This window comes from Diospyros lotus, chromosome 6 (assembly GCF_014633365.1).
Source record: "Diospyros lotus cultivar Yz01 chromosome 6, ASM1463336v1, whole genome shotgun sequence".
NCBI lineage: Eukaryota > Viridiplantae > Streptophyta > Magnoliopsida > Ericales > Ebenaceae > Diospyros > Diospyros lotus.
In genome coordinates, this window is record NC_068343.1 from 42,546,587 (window position 1) to 42,571,764 (window position 25,178).

Below are 25,178 nucleotides of genomic sequence, written 5' to 3' on the forward strand. Positions count from 1 at the left end.
AACAAAGGATTGGAGGGAAGTGGATGGGAGAGAGAGTCGTCACATGGTGATGATGACTTGGTTAGCATTCAAGGAATTGGAATTAGTGCATCCCACTTTGGATAGGCACAGAGAGAAAATCCCAAATGGAACTGATGGGATTGGGGTTAGGCCATTCCATGTCCCATTCCCAAGTTTAGGGGTGTGCAATCGGTTATAACCGATTCAAACCGTCAAAAAATTACGAACCGAATCGAATCGACTAGCATATAATAACCGAACCGAACTGAACCGATTAACCCTACTAATCGAACCCAAACTAACCGAAACCCAAATCGTAGTAACCGAACCGAACCAAACCAAAAATCGAACCAACCTAGAATACAAGAGACCGAACATCTGTTACTGCCGGCCACCTGGTCGGCCGGTGATTCCAATGATCGGAACCGATCATTGGATTCCCCCAACCATGGTGATTCATATATCAAAAAATGACTTTGATCGGACGGTTGGTTTATTGTAGATCTAAAAATTAATTCCATAGTTAACAAACTCAAACAAGTTTTTAGAAAAATAGAAGTAGCCAAAAACTTACCGAAGGGCGAGCACAGTGGTGGAAATCAGATGAGAAATAGATGCACTCGTCGTAGGCGTTGAAGTCGGCGTTGCTGTGTGACTGTGTCAGAGGTCCAAGTCGGTGTAGAGAGGAAACATTGCATCGGCGTTGACGACGGCATCGGAGGGGGTGATGGTGCCGCCGTGTAGGAGAGTCAAAGACGATGGGGGCTAGCAAACGGAAAGACCAAGGATCGGTTCGGTCCTTCCACCTTCTGGGTCTTTTCTTCTCTCTGATTTACGAAGTACGAAGCCTCGAATAGCGAGAGCCTTCGTCTTCGTCTTCATCTTCTCCATTGGCGACGGCGATGGCGGCATCTTTTACAGTGGCCAGATCTGGGGTGAAATGAAGTGGTGAGGGAGAGGAAGAGAGAGAGTGACGAAGAGAAAATGAAATGGCAGTGAGGCATGGGGTGCTGCGCTCGTGTGGGGGGAGGGAGAGGGTCACGGTTCGGTTCTCGCGAGGAGGGGGGTTTTGGTTTATTCCACAGTTCGGTTCGGTTTTGGGCTATTTTTATCAAAATAACCAAACCAAACTAAAAAATCAATTTTTTTTTAAAAATAAATAACCGAAACCGAACCGTATATTATGGCTAACCGAATCGAACCGACCGAACCGGTCAGTTCAGTTCGGTTAAATCGGTTTATCCGATTTTTTGCACACCCCTACCCAAGTTTGAATAATAATGAAGTTTTTCATAAATCAATTCTCGTTTTCTCACCTATTTTTTGATTTATTTTTGTCAAACCACAGCTATACCGTGTAAACTACGCTTTTTTAGTTGTCATTCACATCAAAATTAGTGCACTTTCACGCCAGCAGTATGCCTCAATGCCATTCCATCTCCCTAAACGAATAGGCTTTTGTTTTGGGATAAATTAATCAACACATTCGTTGCAAATTTTAATTTTTTTTATTCTAGATATTTTTAAATTTTAAGATTTATTTAATCAATTTTTATAAATTTTTTAAAATTATCCATGACACCTTTTAGTCACAATATCTCGTCAACTTTTGTTCTTCAAAATTAATAATCACAATATATTCTCTTAAACTTTTCAAAATTAGTTGCTTATTAAACAAGTCAAAGTGTAAGGAGTGTTGTAACAAATTCAAGAGATGTCTATCTAATTTTGAAAAGCTAAAAATTAAGGTAAATTTTAAAATTCAATAGAGGGAGGCTGAGTCATTATTGCAGCAGCCCATGGGATTTCTTTATTTATTGTCAAACTTTAATCATCACATGACATACTTTATTTTTTTGCATAAAAACAAAATGGTAAGGTCTGTTGAGTTAGAAAACTCTTTTTTTTTTCTATTAAATTAAATAATTATTACATTTCTTGATAGAAAATAAAATCTTTTGATCTCATTTAGTTTTTCTCAAGATGTTTTATTTTTATTTTAATTTTATAATTAATTAAAATATTTTAATATCCTTCAAAACGTACGGTCAAGAAATCAAATCCTTCAAGCCCAAGGGAATTTCTGATTGAATTGGTTCTTGACATGACATGGTATTAATTGGAGCCTCTTTGACCTATCTAGCGGCGGTCAGGAGATCAAATCCTTCAAGCCCAAAGAAATTGAAATTTAAAATTAAATTTTGAAAATGAAACAGCCACCAGCGCTAGAAAAGGTTTGCGGTACGCATTTTCGCGTTTCGATCGAAAACGCGTAATACGAAACGCGTTTCCGAAAGACATGTTCGCCTTTAAATCTCCTTCAGCAGAATGGCCGGCCACAAATAGGGTCATAAACTGATTTTGAGTCTAAACATTATTAGAGTTTTGGATCAATCTTGCTTTGCTTGAGCATCTACATGGCTAACTGTGAATCATCGGTGAGTTCAAGTCCTGGAGAGCAGTTTCGGTTTGTTGATCTGAAACTTTCCAGATTGAACGATGAGGAAATCAAAATCCAAGTGGAGCAAACCCATTTAAAACGTTACTCATTGGTGCTACGTCAACCACTTCTCGACTCCATTTCCCATATCCTGGAGCCTGCCACCAATTTTGTTGATTCAATATTGCTGGTAAGAAATTACAATCTGCTAAACAAAAAGGGGTAAATTAGATATAGTTCTCTCTTATGTTTTTTATTCCTACTGCTAATAGTTCTTCTTGGTAGACAATGTTTAAGCATTGCTGTAAATCATCGTTAAAGTCTATGGATGATTTTTAAATGGGTAAATTAGATCTAGTTCTCACAAATACTTTCAATAGATGAGTAGCAGTTCATTTTGGTCAATTCACAACTGCTATTTTGCCACTCAATAAAAGGAAATCAATTCATACACAGCCACCTCAATGAAGTCTCGGACTTCAATTTCTTTCTCTTTTTTCTGCAAAAGCTTACACAATCAAATAATTTGTAGTTTGTAAAAGTCTCTCTCTCCCTCTCTCTCAGACACACACACAAACACTCGGATACACATTTTTTTCACTTTCAATGAACTTTTCTAACTTAGAAAATTCTGACTTTCAAATGCATTCATGCAGAACAAAGTATCCAAAAATGGGACTGAGTTAGAGACCAATAATATTTTAGAGCTTAACTCAACATTTTCAGAGTTGGATGCATTGGTAGGTGGTCGATGTTTCAGCGCTCGCACTCTTCTGGTGCGTACTCCAAACAAAGATTTTTCTTTTTATTTTTCCAGCAATATTCTATTTACCTGTGCATTCATTGCTTTATGTATCATAGTTATGCTTTTACAAATTTACAATTGGACACTCAGTGCAATGACTTTATTTAATTGAATCTACTTGGAGTTTAAATAGAAAATGTATCCACTTAAACTATTTTTATAAGTTTAAATAGCTGATGTTTCCATATTAGTATTTGTCTATAACATGAGTCATGTGATGTGATTGAATCTAAATTTGACTTTTACATACTTATAAATGCATACTTATATATGGTACAGTGAATTTAATTAATTGAATCTACTTGAAGTTTAAATGGAAGATTTATCCACTTATACTATAATTTTTATGGAGAAACATGCACACACATTGAAAATTATTTAAAATTTTCTTGTTTGGTATGATAATTTAAATAATCTATATTCTCAGGAATATGAGATGAATATGTATTGTTAAATTGAGTTAACTTCTAAATTTTTTGGATGACAACAAGGGATAAATTATAAAATTATGAATTTATATTTGATACATTGTTGGTGAAGTTTAAAGTTTACCAAAGCGGCTTGATTTATACGGTTTTTCTAATAAACGCTTCATACTAACCATCTTAATGATGATCTAGGTAATATTAAATAGTTTATTTATGATTAACTTCAACAAAACACGATGAAAAATTATCAAATTAGAATTCATATTTAGAATCAATCATGATTTTTCATTTTATATTCTTATGATTTTTGTATGAAAAATTCATTTTGAAATGTAAAAACATCTTAAATTAAAATATATAAATAGGTTAAGAATATTGATATCTATAGCTTGGCTTGTTATAAGTACAATCATAAAATTTTATTTGCTTGTGTAAATATTTTACTTTTCACCACCAATATACCAAATAATAATTCATAAATTATATCTACTTCGATTATGTTATTTTATCACTTGTAGTTTTAAAAGATGTGTTGCAATTCATTGATAATAGTTCCTGTTAAAGTTGTCTAGAGTATAGGCAAATGAAGTATTAAATAGAAGTTGTATCCCAAAACTGTAATTAGTAAAAGTTATGGGGTGAAATTGTAAATATTTATATCTTCATAGGGATATCCACCCTCTATTATAAATAGAGGGCAAGGGGTAGCAAGAGAGAGAGGGTTCTCAGTTTTTTCCTGTTTGTAAGACTACTGGCCATCCTCTTATGTGCTGAGTGCTGTGGGAAGAAGAGATCAAGATTGTGAGAAAAGTGATTCTTGGAGTGATTTGGTGGAAATCTCTTTGGTTATTTTCATTGTACTTGGGAGCGCTGTAACAGGAGGGAGTAAGGGACATTTGTACTGCTGTAATTCTAATACCCAGGAATGATTTAAGGTCATAAGTAATATTTGATGAAGGGTACAAGTGGAATTATCAAAAGAATAAGGCTTAAGGACACACTGTTACAGTCTTAAAAGACCAAAGTGGCTCGAGGGAGTACCCCGGACCCTAGACGAATAAGGAAAATTGTATAATATCGATGAGTGATTTAAATTATGATTTTTAGTGGTGAAAGAGATTGGATCAGGAACAGTTTTCGGTACAGCTGTCAACCGGACTGAGAAAACCGAATCAACATAGAAGACGTCCAGAAGGTCAACGAAGTGCGTCAAATACTAGTATTTAACGTGTAGAACAACCCTTAAGCAATTTCAGGATGAATTAAATGGATTTAAGGTCAATTTGACCAGCCAGGCCTAAGCGCAGTTTTCTAATTTTACTCGAGGGAGGTCAAAATGGTAATTTTTCAGGAGTTTTGAGGGTCAAATGAGATGTACTAAACTTGTGGAACTTAGAGGTATATTTGGATTTATCAGGGGTGTTGTAAAAAGGGTAGAATTGTCATTTGAAGAAAACAGGGGTCAAAGTGCAAAAAAATGGAAAATTACATAGTGTGAACGCGCAGCAAAACGGCCGCTGCAAATCCTTGCACGTGGAGGCCGATCTCGGCGAAGGGATGGCCAAGGGCGACCTGGGGGAGGTGGTAGCCGGCGCAAGGATGCTTGGTGACCAAGCTATAGCCGGTGATTGGTTGGAAAAGGATCGGATTTTTAGTTTAAATAGGGGCCGAGGGTTTCGACTTTTGGAGCTCAAATCGATCGTGTTTTTGGATGTTTTTGAGAGAGTGATTAAGGGGCTTTTGATCCTTGCATCAAGGAGAAGAGATTGGGAGTAATTTGAAGCATTTTGATGTGAGTTTGAGGGTTCCTCGAGCTCGGCCGGAAATCGGTGGCGGTCCGCCTAGGGCAACCTGCAACTGCCGATTTGGCAGCTTTACCGGCGTCCTTTCGGCCGGAAAATGGCACCATTAGGACCGACTTTTCAAGGGCTTGAAGGGGGTGCCCTCGGATCTTTCATCGGAGATGTCGTCGGTGGCCGGAGAAGTGAAGAAGATGGTGGCGCGTGGCTGTACGCGCCAGCTCCCACGCGCAGCCACGCGCTGAGAGCGTGTGGGCGCGTAAACAGGGGTAAAATCGATATTTTTCTTCTAGTATTTTTATTAATTTATTTTAGGATTTATTGTATAGAAATATTTTGGAAAATAGTTGAAGAAATAATTATTTTGGAATTATCGGGGAGAAAATTGGGAGAAAATAGAGAAAATTATGTGAAATTGAGGAAAAATGGATTTTAATGCTTTCTAAATTAAATATGGCGTTTAGGAAGTATTGTGGCTCGAGGTTGAGTATATGTTCAAGTATTTGGGGTTTGGCACGCAAATCGAGGCATTGCACAAGGATCAAGGCAATCTGAATACGTTCGAGGTGAGTGGTTTGTCTCTAGTTTTACCTTTAGTTCAGGTGAGCGGTCTCACCAGGACTCGGGATACTATGCTTATACGTTTTATTTATGTATATATGACATTATTTGCATATTGATCATGTGATGTATTGCATTAACTGTTTTTACTTATAAAAGAATCGGTGCATGGCGTGTGATTTTCATATCATCGGGGTATTGATATTCGTGTCAATGTTGATTTCTGTGTGGGACAGGATGGGGTCTACTTGAGAATGGGACACGGTTAGTCCTGACGACTGGGTGACACGGTAGGGCATCCGGGGCCGGTACTGGTGATCGGGTGACACGGTAGGGCATCCGGGACTAGTAACTGAGAAACATGGTAGGGCACCCGGGGATTAAATATGTCAGGGAGATTTCTCAAGTTAGACGTGTCTTTCATATTTTCGTTTGTCTGAGTATGCCATGCTCGTGTGTGTCTCATGCATTGTATTAACTGCTCCATACCGTCACTTAGATGTTTTATCATCTAACCTGGGCTATGCCCCTGGAACGTTTAATGTTCCAGCCAGGAACTACTGCGAGGGCAAGGATGTGGCTGGTTGAGGGCCAATGGTGCTTAGTTTGTTAAGTCGTTGTAACGTTTGGAGGGTTTAATATGCATTTCAGGTTGTAAATGAACAGTTGTATAATAGCGATTTTATCATTTGATCTGTATTACGTATTTTGCTATGGAAATACAATGTAAGAACTATGGTGTTTTGGTATTAATGCATCCGCTGCGTTGTATTAAGACTCATTTAGTTTAAGATTATTGATCTTAATAGTTAAACGGGCAAGGCTGGGGTTCGCGGGGTTTTGTATCTGCATGTGAAGATTGTTCTTGATATACCGCGCGTGTTGAACTTGAAGAGAGAAAAAAAAAAAAGCAATCCCGGGAATACCCTTATAGTGACACGCCTGACGAGACGGGGTGTTACAATTGGTATCAGAGCCCTAGGTTAAAACCCTAGGATGATTTGACTAGGTTATTGAACTTAGCATGGTTAGAACTATCGAATGAGAACTTAGAACGGGATTATGGATTCTAGGAGACATTCGGAACATAGTCAAAAATGGTATGGAGACTCTAGAGAGGTGAGATTTGAGGTTTTAATTTGAATATACATTCAGTAACAAGAGGAGACGGACAAATTCTATTTACATTTTGGGCACATCAGTAGAAGGCGAGAAAGCCACTAATAAAAATCGTTGAAGGAATATAGATATATACTTTAGGAAGTCTGGTACAACTTGAGGTATAGTACAACTCTCTTTTGGAAGAATTTTAAATCATTTGAGTACTTCTCGATTGGGACATGATAGTAATGGTGAAGTCATATCCTGAGAAGATAAATGAAACGGTCGAGGTTACTAGGAAAACTTGTCAAGGGACGTGGGAGAGTAAGAATGGCTTGAAGTCAATATAAATCTGAAGATTGAGTTAGAAATCCCGAATGGAGACTAAAAAAAAAACAAAATCCCTACTTGGAGACTTGGGGATTTTCGATTGAAATCTTTGAGGTTATTAATTGGAGAATACTACACCTTACTAAGTGATAGAACGTTGGATTGAGAGTTAACATCCAACAATGTGATTCGAATGTAAGGTTGGTACGGTAGCCTTAACTAAGGATCCCTTAGATTAGGAAACTGTAGATTGGAGATCATTAGTCGAAATCCTTTTCCGCTAAATGATTGGGTTATCTGGTGGTTATTAGGAGTAAGCGAGTTGGGGATGTTTAGTTTGATATGATATAATCTATAATGATAAATTAGGATTGCGAACGGATGATATGAAGAATCGAGGGTAAGAATGACTTGATATAGATTCCGAGAAACGATCTGCAGTAAGCAACCCAGGATGATTATTCGATAAAGGCTTTTGAAAATAGAATTTGAGGATTTTAGGAATCTGAAATTGTTGATGGGAATATTGAGATAGAGAAATCGGAATTAATAATAGAAGAAATAAGGAAAGATTATCTTAAGAAAATGGCTAGTAAGACCGAGTCATAAGTGTTTGGTTACATATGTTATTCAAGGACAAAGAGAGTCAAGGTGTAGATTTGAGTCTTATGGAAGATTTAGTGAAGGAATAGTTGTAACAAGGATGTTAACCCAAGATTAGACGAGGAAATCCAATCAGGACTAATTGAAGATCGAATTCTTGTTTGAGGTGTTTAGAAGTTTTTCTCGGTAGTAATTGGCTTGAATAAAATGCTCTAGGTTATAGTGAGAATTTTCCTTTTGAGTGAAATCTTGGTGATCTAGGATTTTGGAGGATTTTGGAATTTCGAATAGTAACTACAAGATAAAGAGGGAACGACCGTAAATCAGCTATAGTTAAGGTCAAGAAGCGACTGAAAACCACTAGGTTACGAAATGTGAAGTACGCATGTTTTGGGGATTAGAATTTTTCGTTGGAAATTTGAAAGAATCTTTTGGCTTATAGAGAAATTACAAAATGGAACCTTACTTGATGATTTTGAGATTGTAAATAATATAGGGAACAACGATAGATTAGAGATTTGTGATTTAAAACGAACCTTGGAAATTAGAAAAATCTTGGGATAAGGGAATTATGCGTATGACTATTGAGGTTGCTAAAAGAAAATTTACGTGTACCGTATATACTTGGAGATAAAATGGTATTTCAACATGTGGAGACGATTATATTTTAAGACGATTATATATTAAGTTTGAAATGACTCTAGCCGATTTAAGAAGATTCAAACTCAAAAAAAAATAGTTAGCATAACGATGATTATCAAGGACTGAGGGGTAGTCATAAAAGTCTTGGTTTGAGTTTTAAGGCACCAAGCAATGAGATAGGGTTGCTAAAGCTTGATTAAGCTCGTAAAGATATCTTGGGATTTGATTAGGTCTTAGCAAAATTGAAGTTGGTCCTAATAGATTCAAAGAAATAGGAATGATTGACATAATGACCTGTATAGTGAGTGTTAGTTGAAAATCAATCGTGGAATAAACGTATAAGGAGAATGAAATTTCTAAACCAATCTTGTGATAGATTAAGCATACGGTAGTGACGAGAATATGGTTGAACGATCTAGTATAAGTTTAGAAAATGATAAACTGGAAATACAATTGATGTTGGAGTGTTTGATAAATTATGAACATCTGCAAGAGCAGCAACAGGAACGCGAGGTTCCGTCACATGCGTAACAAATTTGGAAAGTAAAAGAGATTAAATTGTGAGAAAGAAATCCGAAGTCTTAGGAATGGTTAGGATAAGGTGCTCGATAGGATTGAGTGTTACTCTGGAAAAGAACATTAGGAATCCAAAAGATCAGGGAGTTGGATTAATACCAATAGAACCACTGTAGCTCTCAGAGATGGAATGAGGAATTCTAGCATAACAATAACACCATTGGTGTTGGTCTGTAACAATGGATCTGAGCCTAGGGACCAAGGCAGAGGACTGGTGGTTGGCTCGCGGTTTGGGGTGTGATACCTACGAGTCGGAGCAACACAATGAACTGTGGAGACGGTCAGGTGCCAAAGTTTGGACGACACTGAGGATGTTATGTATGATTTAGAGTCCAAACTCCAAGGGACTAGAGCATCGTGGCAGGATCCCTAAATCATTATGGAAAAGTTGAAGGTTTGGAAGGTGACCTAAGCAGGATAATTCTTATGTGGATTATAATAGTCAATAACCAAAAGAGAATTGGAAGAAGGAAATGAAATATCAAGCGACAAAATAATGTTTGGCGAGCTGTTAGTAGAAAGTTGTAAAGGATTCTTTTAGGGTAGTTGCATCCACGACAGAAACTTGTGAGATTATGGTTACTAAGAAGTGATGAGTGGGCCTGGGAATTCAGGAGATTCGGTGAAAAAGTAATATTGCTCCTAGGTTGAAGTAGCTCCTAATTAGGAGGGGAGTAATCCTTGATATAAACATGTGCCGTGAAGTTGCTTAGGAAAAATGTGTTAAGCAAGAAATGGGACGATTGTTTTCTAGATATAGCTTTGGGAGGAATTTACTTATTGTTAACGACTTGGCTCTTAGTTTAGTATATTTAATATTACACACCCTAGGAATTGTTAGCAATTGGCTGCGATTTAGTTGTTTCAAACCTTGCCTGTGGTGATATAAAAAGGTTGGAGCAATGGTAAGTATACTTAGGTACCCTTGAGAACATGAGTTGATGGATTGAAAGAGACAAAATCAACATAGGGATATGGTAAGTTATGTGTTGATGGGTAATTGAAAGTGTTTTTCTTCTCGAGAGACATGTTATGATTTGAGGAAACATATAGTAAGCTGTTATAAAGGAAGATGTGAATTTCTAGTTTCACTACAAAAATTTTATTTGGGTTGTAAGACAGTAGGCTAAGCTATTAAAGTTATGCTAGGTGTTGCTAAAGACCCGGTGAGAACCAAAAGTTGTCCAATAAGATTTCCATTTAAGGAGTTGTGTGAAAACTAGATCACTTAAGAGGGACAAGATTAAATATATTCCAAGAATCGAGGATAATAGGGATCTTGTTTGACTCAATAAAGAGATTGTTTCTCATGAAAGAAGTATATAGCAAGCATCAAGTATGTGAGATAGAGCATTTGACAGTTTTAGGGTAAGGTGCTACGAATGACGTATGGGTTTGGATGCTCTAGTTGATAGTATAATGGTGGAATGTTGTTTTTGAACGATGAATTGAAACTACACCAGAGTTCTATGTGGAGACAAATTGATCTAATTGATGGATAGTGTTTGGAAGAGAAATAGTGACATGCCAGGATATTAGGTTGCCTAAAAAAAAAAAAAAAATTGATAAACCTACAATGATGGTTTGCAAGACAAGCCACAAAGGGCTAAGAAATTATCTTTAAAGTTAATGTGCAATCGAGGTACTGACAATTGAGAAAGGTACGCAGAGTTAAAAGTTCAATGTTGTCAATTTCTGTGCGATAATGGCAGCCAAGTTAAAATTCAATGTTATCAATTTCTGTGCCATCATGGCAGCCAAGTTAACTCAATCTTGGTGATCGTGACATTGGGTTGGGAGATTTAGGAGCCAGATAAAATATATTTTGAGAACACGATTGGGAATGGTACTGGGTTTTATAAATCATTTTGGGAATTGAGTAGCCGCCGACATGGAGCTACAACAGGATATTCTGGAAGATCAAAAATGAGTCTGGTAAACCCAAACCCTATGAAAATAAAAGTTATGAATAATTACTAGGAACTAGAAATGGTATATAGGGCATTACACTTGGGAGTCATTAACACTGGTGGTGATACAGTTATCGCGGATCAAATTTCGAGGACCAAATTTCTTAAGGAGGGGAGAATGTAATACCCAGGAATGATTTAAGGTCATAAGTAATATTTGATGAAGGGTACAAGTGGAATTATCAAAAGAATAAGGCTTAAGGACACACCGTTATAGTCTTAAAAGACCGAAGTGGCTCGAGGGAGTACCCCGGACCCTAGACGAATAAGGAAAATTGTATAATATTGACGAGTGATTTAAATTATGATTTTTAGTGGTGAAAGAGATTGGATCAGGAACAGTTTTCGGTACAGCTGTCAACCAGACTGAGAAAATCGAATCAACGTAGGAGACGTCCAGAAGGTCAACGAAGTGCATCAAGGACTAGTATTTAACGTGTAGAACAACCCTTAAGCAATTTCAGGATGAATTAAATGAATTTAAGGTCAATTTGACCAGCTGGGCCTAAGCGCAGTTTTCTAATTTTATCCGAGGGAGGTCAAAATGGTAATTTTTCAGGAGTTTTGAGGGTCAAATGAGATGTACTAAACTTGTGGAACTTAGAGGTATATTTGGATTTATCAAGGGTGTTGTAAAAAGGGCAGAATTGTCATTTGAAGAAAACAGGGGTCAAAGTGCAAAAAAATGGAAAATTACATAGTGTGAACGCGCAGCAAACCGGCCGCCGCAAATCCTTGCACGTGGAGGCCGATCTCGGCGAAGGGATGGCCAAGGGCGACCTGGGGGAGGTGGTAGCCGGCGCGAGGATGCTTGGTGACCAAGCTATGGCCGGTGATTGGCCGGAAAAGGATCGGATTTTTAGTTTAAATAGGGGCCGAGGGTTTCGACTTTTGGAGCTCAAATCGATCGTGTTTTTGGATGTTTTTGAGAGAGTGATTAAGGGGCTTTTGATCCTTGCATCAAGGAGAAGAGATTGGGAGTAATTTGAAGCATTTTGATGTGAGTTTGAGGGTTGCTCGAGCTCGACCGGAAATCGGTGGCGGTCCGCCTAGGGCAACCTGCAACTGCCGATTTGGCAGCTTTACCAGCGTCCTTTCGGTCGGAAAATGGCACCATTAGGACCGACTTTTCAAGGGCTTGAAGGGGGTGCCCTCGGATCTTTCATCGGAGATGTCGTCGGTGGCCGGAGAAGTGAAGAAGATGGTGGCGTGTGGCTGCACGCGCCAGCTCCCACGCGCAGCCACGCGCTGAGCGCGTGTGGGCGCGTGAACAGGGGTAAAATCGATATTTTTCTTCTAGTATTTTTATTAATTTATTTTAGGATTTATTGTATAGAAATATTTTGGAAAATAGTTGAAGAAATAATTATTTTGGAATTATCGGGGAGAAAATTGGGAGAAAATAGAGAAAATTATGGGAAATTGAGGAAAAATAGATTTCAATGCTTTCTTAATTAAATCTGGCGTTTAGGAAGTATTGTGGCTCGAGGTTGAGTATAAGTTCAAGTATTTGGGGTTTGGCACACAAATCGAGGCATTGCACAAGGATCAAGGCGATCTGAATACGTTCGAGGTGAGTGGTTTGTCTCTAGTTTTACCTTTAGTTCAGGTGAGCGGTCTCACTAGGACTCGGGATACTATGCTTATACGTTTTATTTATGTATATATGACATCATTTGCATATTGATCATGTGATGTATTGCATCAACTGTTTTTACTTATAAAAGAATCGGTGCATGGCGTGTGATTTTCATATCATTGGGGTATTGATATTCGTGTCAATATTGATTTCTGTGTGGGACGGGATGGGGTCTACTTGAGAATGGGACACGGTTAGTCCTGGCGACCGGGTGACACGGTAGGGCATCCGGGGCCGGTACTGGTGATCGGGTGACACGGTAGGGCATCCGAGACTAGTAACTGAGTGACACGGTAGGACACCCGGGGATTAAGTATGTCAGAGAGATTTCTCAAGTTAGACGTGTCTTGCATATTTTCGTTTGTCTGAGTATGCCATGCTCGTGTGTGTCTCATGCATTGTATTAACTGCTCCATACCGTCACTTAGATGTTTTATCATCTAACCTGGGCTATGCCCCTAGAACGTTTAATGTTCCAGCCAGGAACTGCTGCGAGGGCAAGGATGTGGCCGGTTGAGGGCCAATGGTGCTTAGTTTGTTAAGTCGTTGTAACGTTTGAAGGAGTTAATATGCATTTCAGGTTGTAAATGAACAGTTGTATAATAGCAATTTTATCATTTGATCTGTATTACGTATTTTGCTATGGAAATACAATGTAAGAACTATGGTGTTTTGGTATTAATGTATCCGCTGCGTTGTATTAAGACTCATTTAGTTTAAGATTATTGATCTTGATAGTTAAACGAGCAAGGCTGGGGTTCGCGGGGTTTTGTATCTGCATGTGAAGATTGTTCTTGATATACCGCGCGTGTTGAACTTGAAGAGAAAAAAAAAAAAAAGAAATCCCGGGAATACCCTTATAGTGACACGCCTGGCGAGACGGGGTGTTACAGTAATCACTCTTGGTTTCTAGTGGATTTGTCTCGGAGAGAAGGCTGGATGTAGGATTGCTTTTTGCAGTCCGAACCAGGATAATTCTGTGCTTCTTGGATGGTTTGATTGTTCTTTTTCTCTCATTTCTTTGCTGTTTTCAATTGCTGTTAAATCTATTCTGTTGTGGTTTGATTTCCGGGTGAGGAGATTATAGAGATTGACAAATCTAAGTCTTGAATCAGTTTCTAAGAGCTCCTAAACATAACAGATTGGTATCAGAGCCAAGAACTCTTTCAAGAATTGCCAAGAACCCTAGAAATCTTTAGTTTTAATCCCTGTTATGGCTTCCGCACCTTCTTCCGCTAGGTATGACATAGAGAAATTTGATGGATCAAATGATTTCGGTCTATGGAAAATTAAAATGAGGGTGCTGTTGGGAAATTTGGGATTAGAAGAGGATTTAGAGGCAGATCAGAAATTGCCCGAGAATGCCTCTGAAGAACAGAAGAAAGATTATAGTAAGCATCGGAAAGAAATCAACAAGAGGGCCTATAATACTCTAATTCTAAGTTTAGGAGATAAAGTTCTTAGGGAAGTTTCAAGGATGGAAACGGCTGAGGCTTTATGGTCTAAATTAAGGAGTTTGTATATGACAAAAACCCTGTCAAATAGGCTATATCTAAAGGCAAAGTTTTTCACATTCAAAATGCAAGAAGGGCAGAAACTGAATAATCACATAGATGAGTTCAATAAAATATGTCTTGATTTAGAGAACATAGATATTAACTATGATGAGGAAGATAAAGCCCTTGTATTACTGCATTCTTTGCCAAAAACATATGAAACCTTTGTTGATATATTAAAACATGGTAGGGAAAAGTTATCCCTAGAAGATGTTTTTGGAGCATTAAACTCTAAGGAGTGGCAACAGAAAGTAGAAGGAAAATCTGCTAGAGATGTCCTTACTGCTAGAAGTAGGACTGAAAAGAGAGAGTTTAAATCAAAGGGGAAGTCAAGAAGCAAGTCTAAAAATGGCAAGAAACAATTTAAGTGTTATCATTGCCATGAAGAAGGGCATATGAAGAAGAATTGCCCAAATAGGAAGAAAGAATCCCAAGAAAGAACCAGCCCCGAATGTTCAAACACCATGTGTGGTTTTGGCTATGAGAGTGGGAATGTCCTATAGTCTTTCTAGGTATGCAGTAAAAGTAGCATAGGTCCTAGGTTTAGGGTGTACTTCTCATAGGAAAGGGGTATTTACCCATAGAGACATGGTGGAGGGGGAAATGTTTTGTCTAGGCATCAATCTAAGGCCAAGATAATTGGAGATGTGAGAATAGGAAGCATGGTGGAGCTGTTCCAGAATATTAGAAGTTGTAAAATATGTCCCTGTTCTAATAGAAAGCCTAATGTCCTTAGGAATAATTAGACAGTGAGAATTGGAGTCTTAAGAAGTTGCAAGGATCTCTTAGAGAGATGGTAGCAACCCTCAAAAATGGAGGTTATGTGGTGCATGCTTGCATTTATATGTGGATAAGCTGTAGCCACTAAAGGATAGCCTATGATAAGGTTAGGCTGTGTCATTTGTTGAGGATGGCTCACAATGGTGAGCAAGGTCTAGGAAAGGTATCTAAGGCTAGGGATATTAGGAGAAGGGAAATTTGCAGGTGTATAGGAATAGAAACCAGGTAGTTTGTCTAGGTCTCCATATGAAGAAGTCTCCAAAATCAGTAAATCCCATTAGAAATCAGTTTCTAGGATGTTTTGGGAACCTATCTAGGCTTTGTCTCATGGTGGAGCTAGGTGAAGTGTACCTAGTGAAGATGATGTGTTCCTAAGGAATTCCCAAGTGTATATGAGCTTGCTGGAATTTAGGAAGTTTGCTGGAAATTGCTTCTGGTGTGAAGGGTTAGGTGTGTGGAGTTGTGTAATAGGTATACCTAGGTCTCCTAAAGCTAGGGTTCTTACCTATGAGGGAAAACTTTACTAATAGGACATGGAATTAGTTGATTCCAAGGCCAAGGGATGAAATTTGGAATGCTGGCCAGCAAGAAGAATCCTTTGGGAATGTCCAAATCTAACCTATGAACCAGGGTATAGCAATAAGGAAATCTGGAAAATATTTTTTGATCAGATTCATTGTGTAAGCTCGGGCTGAATTGTGAGAGGGAGGAAGCTAGTGTTTAAGATAGCTTTGGCTCTTACAGTGAGGGTCCTTGTAATCAGTGAGGGGGAAAAAGGTGTGTGCAAGGGTTGTCTTGTATGGTGAAGCCCTTGGTGATCGAAATCTGGATTAAACAATGAAAGGAAAGGAGAGTCATCTTGTAGGTAATGAGCAAGGGAATAGAGGGTCTAGTGTTGCCTAGGATGGGTAGTGATAGGTCTTAAGTTAGTTTCCAGTGAGGTATGAAATGTTGGGTTTGAAGAATGCTTAGGCTCATGTTTGAGTGCTAAGGAGCAGGCTAAAAATAGAATCTCTTGTATAAGAAGAGGTGATGCACTCTTGTCCTAATGAATGGCATGGAGCCATGTAAATTTGGGGAGAATCTTGGACTTAAATGGTATATCCCTTAGGTTAAAGGGGTGGAGTGCTGTTGTAGTGTCTATTTGTAAATTAAAGAAGTGCTGGGAAATGGGAAAAGTCTAGGGAAATGGCTAGACATGGCCATTGGTTATAGCAGCACATGAAGGCTTAATTTGGGTCAAATAGGTGTCACTAATCAGCTAGTATCCATGAAAATTAAGAGAGAAATTGGTCTTATAAGAGTAGCCTAAGGAATTAGAGGTTAGAGGGAAAGGTAAGCAAGGTTTATTGCTTAGAAGGTCTCTCTATGAGTTAAGTAATTCCTAAGCCAAAATATTATAAGAATTGGAGTCTCTTATGATGGTCCAAGGGGTTAAAATTGAGTGCATAGGAGTGGCTGTGTCAATTGCAATGGTATGCCTAGGAAAAGTGAGGCAGCTTCATTGATAGTTACCCAATGGGAATCTCAAGGTGTAGCTGAGGTGTTAAGTCAGTGTTTGAGATTGTTGGAAGGAGGAGAAGCTGGAATGATAAGGCATAGAAATTGGAATAGGGTTTTGGACAGCTTATGGCAGCCTAGGTTACCCTAGTCTTAAGCATATCTTGGTAGACTGGTAGGTAGATAGAGCAGTCCTTTGTCTGTTGAAGCAAACATAAGAAGGAAAGACAGTGGTAAAGCCTAACAGACCAGTTTTGGGAAGCTAGGTGTAAGTCTAGCAATGTTAAGGCCAATCCGGGTATGGTGCACTGTTGATGTGATGCTGTGTAAGAAGTTTGGACCCTTTGGGATTAAGGAATAACATCATGTATGGATTTGGTTTATGGTGGAGTGTGCCTAGCTGGAAATTATGCATTTAGGGTGTATATGCTGCATTTTGTATGCAACAGGATCCCTAAAATATAGTCTAGGCAGGAGGAGTTGAAAACAGCCAATGGGCAGTCCAGTTGGCTTAGTTTTTTTTAGTCCCTCCATGGAGTATATCAATCATATTGATGTTAGGAAAAGTTATTCATTAGGAAATCCCTTGAGGAGGATAATATCTAATGAGAGTTGTAGGTTTAGTTATTACAGCTGAAATTTATCCAAAGGTGATCCATTGTTATGTTTTATAGCATTGCTATGTTTTCTTTGATGTGTTTGTGTTTTTGAGTGATCAGGTGCAGTAGAAAGATCCATGTGAGAGCAGGTCAAGTTCATCTATTGGAAGGCTAAGGTTTTGATGGATGAAGGTTGAAGTATACTCAAGACAATGGTGGAGAATTGTTAAAGTTGTCTAGAGTATAAGCAAATGAAGTATTAAATAGAAGTTGTATCCCAAAACTGTAATTAGTAAAAGTTATGGGGAGAAACTGTAAATATTTATATCTTCATAGGGATATCCACCCTCTATTATAAATAGAGGGCAAGGGGTAGCAAGAGAGAGAGGATTCTCAGTTTTTTCCTGTTTGTAAGACTACTGGCCATCCTTTTATGTGCTGAGTGCTGTGGGAAGAAGAGATCAAGATTGTGAGAAAAGTGATTCTTGGAGCGATTTGGTGGAAATCTCTTTGGTTATTTTCATTGTACTTGGGAGCGTTGTAACATGAGGGAGTAAGGGACATTTGTACTATTGTAATCACTCTTGGTTTCTAGTGGATTTGTCTCGGAGAAAAGGCTGGATGTAGGATTGCTTTTTGCAGTCCGAACCAGGATAATTCTGTGCTTCTTGGATGGTTTGATTGTTCTTTTTCTCTCATTTCTTTGCTGTTTTCAATTGCTGTTAAATCTATTCTGTTGTGGTTTAATTTCTGGGTGAGGAGATTATAGAGATTGGCAAATCTAAGTCTTGAATCAGTTTCTAAGAGCTCCTAAACATAACAGTTCCAGACTTGAAATAATTACACAATCAAATAACTATTTATAGAATGTTATTTATTTATATTGATTGAACTATTTTATTATAAGATAATATTGTGTTGACATTGCATATCAAACATCAAATCTGACATAAATCTTTATTTTTATTCTTTATTTTTCATTGAATTTTTTTTTTTACTTTGGAATGTGCATATGTGGAGGAGAGGGAAGTGCCTAATAGAAATATTGTGTTTGAGGGCTCTGATCAGCTAGAGGAGTTTTCAACCATATCTGAGCTTAGGACATTGGCAAGAAATGATTATTTCATGATTCCCACTCTTCAGGTACTTACTAGACCCACTTAACCTTTTTTAGATGATATAGATTCTAAACACTTCCTATAGTGTGCAAACCATCATTCACTTATGCTTGTTGTCTATTATTAGATGGACAAGACTGCAGACGATGCTGTGCAGAGGTTTGATGAGATTAATCTTCATAAGGTGTCAATGGATATACTCGAATATCTAAGGCCCTTATCATGGGATGCAAAGGCAATAAATACCATGGCCTGTTTAGTTTTCAAGTTTCTAGAGTTCTTGGGATTCTTGCTTCATGGTCTTAACCAACCAATAACTGAATTAGCCTCATCGATGGCAGCTTTAAAAGAAAACCCTATTTCTCTTATGGGCTCCCCACTTGAGAAATTTGAAGTACCACTTGATCGACTTAACAATATCACTAAGCTCACATTGGAAGTGATTGAATGCATCTTTGAATTAACGCTGTTGTCAGACACAGAGCACAACAAAGAAAACCTCTTGTCAACGTCTGCATATTGGGCAATTCTAAGTTCGATAACTTGCTATATCCAAATCAATTTGCTCATGCGAAATGGGTAAGTTCTTGTTTCTTTCAATTCCAACTTTCTGAAGTTCCATATATGTGTGTTTAGCATGAAAAAATATAGGATGGTTAAAACAGGCTAATTGGACAGCTTAATCTAGTAGTTTGATTGTGATTTCCCCTCTAATATTTTGATTTGAGTGTATTACTTTCTAATCTATTTGTTTATTTGTTACCCCATAGCAAAATAAAAAAAAAAAAAATGAAAACTAGAAACATCACAGAGAATATATAGATTAGCAAAAACTGACATATTATTAGAAGACTTAATTAAGCTAGTTGTTTCAGTATCCCTATTCCTTATATATTATGTTGTACCAGAATTTTTCATATTCTCTTGCAATCAACTTGATAAAAATCACACATTATTCCCTATGCATGCCTATTTATACTTTTTTGTTTCATAATATAATAATTATATACTAATACTAAAACCTTATTTTGATTCCTCAGTAATAGAGATGCTCTTAATTTAGTCTTTCACTGTCAAATTTTATTAAATTAGTCTTAACTCCTCAATTTCATTTTAATTAATGTTATTTCTCTATTTATCTTCCGTTTATGAATTTAATAACAAGTGTACCTATCTATATGTTGTCAAAGAACCGATTCAACCTAAGAGAATGGTTTTATATCTAACACGTCACTGTTAGATATGAAATGGCACGTTATCTTCTTCTACTGTGACATAATACACACCCTAAAATTGCTGATATAATTAGAATTTTTTAATAGGAGGTTTCTTAGATACGTAATTGGTATAAATGTGGTGTACCATATCACACGAAAACATGTGTGAACTGTTTTAAAGTTTCTTTGAGGGAATACAAAAATTACATCTTGATGATAGATGCTTGTGACATCAGTATACTACTATAACATACCTATATATGCGGTATCATAGAATGAATCCCTGTTTTTAGTAATAGCAATATTTTATTTAAAAAAATACAAAAAAGTAAAATCCTCTCCTTCAAACCACCTTCGTTTGTTATCCTCATTTACGTACCTAAAGCATCCAACTGTTTCAGTAAGGGCCAAGACCAACGATAGGCCTTTTGTTACTGCAAAAAACTTTCATGATAAGATGGGAACACAATTCTCCTAATTGTGTCACTTGTGAGCCAACTTCTCTGTCATCTAGTTTTTTGCTAAAACATGCAGAAAATATTAAAAAATGTAGTAATAGTTAAAATAGTAATGTAATGTATTGCGGCTTCTAATTTATATTTTCTCTTTTTGATTTTTTGACTAACTTGTTTCTCTTATTTTCTTTAAATAATGCTTGTTTTTCTTTACAGGGAAGTTGCATTGGAATTGTCCCACCTAAAATCCAATCTTAGCCACATCCTAAACGATCTCAGGCATTACTGCACAATTTGCAAACCACAAATAGGTACATTGACCCAATAAAAAAAAAAAAGAAAATATGTACATTTTTATAACTATTATTATTATTATTAGATAGGTAGAGCAAAAGTTTTTTTTTTTTTTTCAGTTGAGGATAAGAGAGATGGGGATTCAAATCTAAAAGATCAATTTTTTTACAAGATGTTCAGAATAATTATATTGTGTGTACTTGTTTCATAGAATTTAATATTATAACTTAAATTCAAGTTCTTCAATTTTTAAATATTTTCAATCACCCAATCATTAGTTTAAATTCAATCAAGTTTATTCAATTTATATTACATTATATATTCTAAGAATTATTATTAATTGATTTCTGTAGAGGAGATGGAGGTTCATTTGCAACACATTGCATTTTTTGAAGATGCTTTTGGCAAGAAAAAGAAATTATCGGACACTCCTGCTGAAATGTCAGAGCTGATGAAGAGCTTCATGTACTCTAAAGATGGTTGTCATTCATTCATGAATGGTTCTATTATGTCCCAAGTAAGAAATTATTTTCTTTTGTACATTAAAAAGCTAAAGGCCTAAACACATAGTCACGCACAAGCCCTCGAATATATGCTCATACACTCACCACTCACACCCAACCATTGGGGCCAATTCAATATTGAACAAGCCTCAATCATGCATGCATATATTGTGCTTTTAATTGTGCTCGAAATCGAATAGCAGTTGTAGATCAATTGATCACAAGGTTATTCTTACAAGAAGAGAGTCTGGCGTTCAAGACCTCTCATTGACAAATGAGGGTCTCAAAGTGCTCTTCACATAAAACTAAAGTTGTGGGTGCTTTGAGAGCGAGACCCCTGAAGCAGGGATGGCTCGCCCTAGGTTTGATAAGAAGAGAAAAAGTTAAACGCTCTCATTTCAACCTCCAAATTAACATTTATTTAATTTTTATGTTTGATAGTAAAAAAACGAAACCTGAAATAGACATCCCATTTCAACCTTGATTCCATAAAAGAGGGAATAGGTATTACCACCTGGCCATTCCATTTCCCCTCAAATGGGCTTTATCTTTTTTGCCCCCAATTTTACAAAAAGTCTCAAGCTACTTTTGTTAAATAAAATCTAACACTCATAAATAAAAAAAAAATATATATATATTGTCATGTATTTCTAAATGTGGGGTATTTTAATAATTTATTACTAATTCTAATTCTATTTCGGGCTTCCTTCTTGTACCAAAGAATGGAAAGTCATTCAATTCTTAGATCTACCAAATTGTGGAATGGCATGACCATACCATTCCATTCCACTCGTACTCGCACTTGCACTCCCGTTCCATGATTTTTATTTAATGTATTATACGAGCATTTAATGCATACTATATATCTCACTCTACTCTAATTTGTGCTTCAAGGTCAAAGTAGTAGGATCTGCTAAACTTAGATGTTATATCTAGGATCTACAAAAACAATGATATGGGAGTAAGAAAATATTAATTAGTCCCAATGGAGTATATTACATTGACTTCCATTATTTTAAATTATGACAAACAATGTTTTTTTTTTTTGTTCGATTACATTTTCATCCTCTTATGGATGATAGATCTTTTGCCATAAACTAATGAAGTGCATAAATCTATAGTTAAAAGTGGTGGTTCTATAGTTATAAACTATTAAGAAAAGAGAAGTGACAGTGTTGTTCCAAAAAAAATGAAAGAGACAACTGATGGCCTGGATACAATTTATCTAACTTGGGGGTAATATTTGATATAATGTTTTAACAAAATGTCAATGGAAAATTTATATTAATTTGAGATTTTTTCTTTTTACAACAGATTGATTTAGAGGTGCTAAAGGAGAAAGCTGTCATATTCTTTATTTCGGACCTAGATATAGACACTTGGAAGTTGACACATCTTCAAAGTGTGCATGAGCAAATAAAAGAAGAAGATTACTATAAGATTGTGTGGGTTCCATTTGTGTTAAAATGGACAGAAGAGATGAGACAGAAATTTGAAAATTTAAAATCAAAGATGCCATGGTACATGGTGTGCTATGATTCACCAATTGCTGGTGTCTGGTACATTAAGAGACGACCGTCCTTCTTTAGAGGCATACCTTCATATGTTATAATTGATCTGTGACATGGAAACCAGTACTCTAGTCCAGATTGAAATTGTTTTAGCATTGGTCTTGGGTTGAAACAAGCAGAAAACTTCCCTTTCAAACGCGTTGACATTGGTAAGTAATAACTTTATGAGTAATCCGAGTAATGCTATAGGTACGCCACCGGCTACACCCTCGGCTACCGAAAGTATTTCAAATTTATTTTTAAATTCTTTTTCTTCCTTTGCAAGGCCCAAGGAAATGTAACACCCGCCCAAACCCAAAGCCATCTTTTTCTCTCTCTCCTTACTTCTCGCCCAAACCCAAAGCCATCTTCTTCTCTCTCTCCCGCCCCTCTTCACACATGACAGCAGACTCTCTCTCTCTTGCGCTTCTTTTCGCAGACACTATCGGCCTAGCCACCTCTCCTTCTCCAATCACCGTCTATCCAGCCGCTGGCCACCCCTCTCACGGCCACCATCTGTCACTCACCCAAAACAACATTGTCGCCCCCAACCGCCTCTCCCTCTTCGAACACCGTCGCCTCAGCCGCCGGCCACCGTCGTCTGTCTCCCTCTCTCGCCCAAAACAACACCGTCGCCTCCACCCACCTCCTGGTCACCGTCTCTCTCTCTCTCTCTCTCTCTTTCTCTCTCTCTCTCTCTCTCTCTCTCGCCCAAAACAACATTGTCGCCCCCACCTGCCGGCGACTATGCTACATTGAGTTTAAGTTAGATATGGCGGTGAAGTTATCCTGCATCTTATGGAGCTATTAAAAAAAAATAATAATGTCCAAAAAGAAACCGATACCAACACAAAGTTTGAAACAAAATAATTAACCCCTAACATAGATTTAATAGCAAAAAAAACAATCCAAACCTGTATTTAGCCAGTTCCGAATAATAAGATGAAAATGTTTTTTAGCACTCCTACAAATACGAATTATAACATCACATTACCATGTTTGTCTATAATTAAAATGTGATTATTGCATCAATATATATGATCCTTGTATGATTGCTTACCAACATTAATTTGTATCATTCAAGCAACCTCTCCTTTCTGGTCTACAAACATGGTCTTTTAGTTTTCACAATCATTCAGTCCGTCAGAGTAACCACCTTAGTAGATAAACCATGATTCCTAGAGTTCTTGATTGCATGTAAAGTTCTTAGTTTCTTGGTAATAAATATGAGATACTTACATCTAATTTTGGACAAGTTGTCTTAACGTTTATCCAATGCACTTTCTCTAGATTACACAAGAAAGAGCCCACCCGGTTGGCCCTGAGGAAGGAGGTTTTGGAATGTCCTATGATCTTCTTTGTGGTCGAGCTGGATTTTTATGGGCTGCTCTGTTTATAAACAAACATCTTGGACAAGGGACAGTTCCAAATGACCTTGTCATGCCAGTTGTTGAAGCTGTGTTTGTAGGAGGCTGAGCAGGGGCATCTGATAACACTGGAAGCCCCCTGAGAGAGAGAGAGAGAGACGGTGGTCGTGAGAGAGGTGGCCAATTGTTGGGGTCTAAGGTCGTCATGAGAGGGAGAGGCGAGTGGGGGCGACGATGTTGTTTTGGGTGAGAGAGACAGACAGTGGCCGACGGGTGAGGCGACAGTGTTCGGAGAGGGAGAGGCAGGTGGGGGTGACGGTGTTGTTTTGGGTGAGAGAGACAGACAGACAGATGCTGGCCGTGAGAGGGGTGGCCGACGGTGATCGAAGAGGGAGAGGTGACTAGGCTGAAGGTGTCTGCAAAGGGGAGAACAAGTGAGAGAGGGAGAGAGAGAAGATGGCTTTGGGTTTAGGCGAGTAGCAGGGAGAGAGAGAAGAAGATGGCTTTGAGTTTGGGCGGGTGGTACATTTCCTTGGGACTTGCAAAGGAAGAAAAAAAATTTAAAATACTTTCAATAGTCGAGGATGTAGCCGGTGGTGTACCTATAGCATTACTCTAAGTTTATTCAGCTACCTGTTATTTATTTATTTAGCCTTTTGGTACATCAGCTACATGACTTATAAGATTGGGATGGTTCTTATTTATTGAAGTTTGTTTATGGGGGGGAAAACCACAAGACATCACATTATTTTATGCACTCATTTTTTTTTTTTTTACTATTAGCTAGAGAAATAGAGCTACATTTTTTAAATGAGGATACAAAAAAATGAGAATTCTAACCTAGGATCTCAATTTTTTGAGATTTATTTTACATTTACATATAATTATAAATTAATTCAATAATTATATATTCTTCTTTTACTTTACTTGCATATGGTAAAGGGAATCTCTAACAAAGAAAAAAATGAAAGTGTTATTATAATTTTTTTTTAAAAAAACTTACCAAATAATATTTGATATTGGGACTAACTTATCCAAAATCTAGGCAAAAGTTATTTAACTTAATAAAACTTAATTCTGAACCTGCTAATAGTCTCTAGACTAGCTTAGTTTGCCAAACAGTTTTGAAACTATTGTTTTCCAAGTTAAATCATAAAATTAGTTTAACTTAAACGTTTAAGTTTGAACCTACTAGTTGTCTATAGTTTAGCTGAGTCTGCCAAGCAATTCTGAATTTTTTAAGTGTATCTGGTAGGGAATAAATAAATTTGAAAGGGTCGAAGTCAACTTATAAACGCTGTTAATGTTAGGATTATATTTTACAGTATTGTTTTTATATTAAACT

General features: G+C 37.3%; 1 protein-coding gene across 1 annotated transcript; it reads left to right on the forward strand.

Moving 5' to 3' along the window:
• Nucleotides 1-2,337: 2,337 nt before the first annotated feature.
• LOC127804539 (protein SIEVE ELEMENT OCCLUSION B-like) lies at nt 2,338-23,942 on the forward strand. The gene is made up of 9 exons (XM_052341413.1): nt 2,338-2,630; nt 3,097-3,216; nt 18,350-18,472; nt 18,575-19,026; nt 20,336-20,430; nt 20,767-20,930; nt 22,231-22,475; nt 23,551-23,614; nt 23,757-23,942. The coding sequence occupies exons 1-9, from the start codon at nt 2,418-2,420 to the stop codon at nt 23,940-23,942; spliced, it is 1,662 nt and encodes a 553-aa protein (XP_052197373.1). The 5' UTR covers nt 2,338-2,417.
• Nucleotides 23,943-25,178: the final 1,236 nt, after the last annotated feature.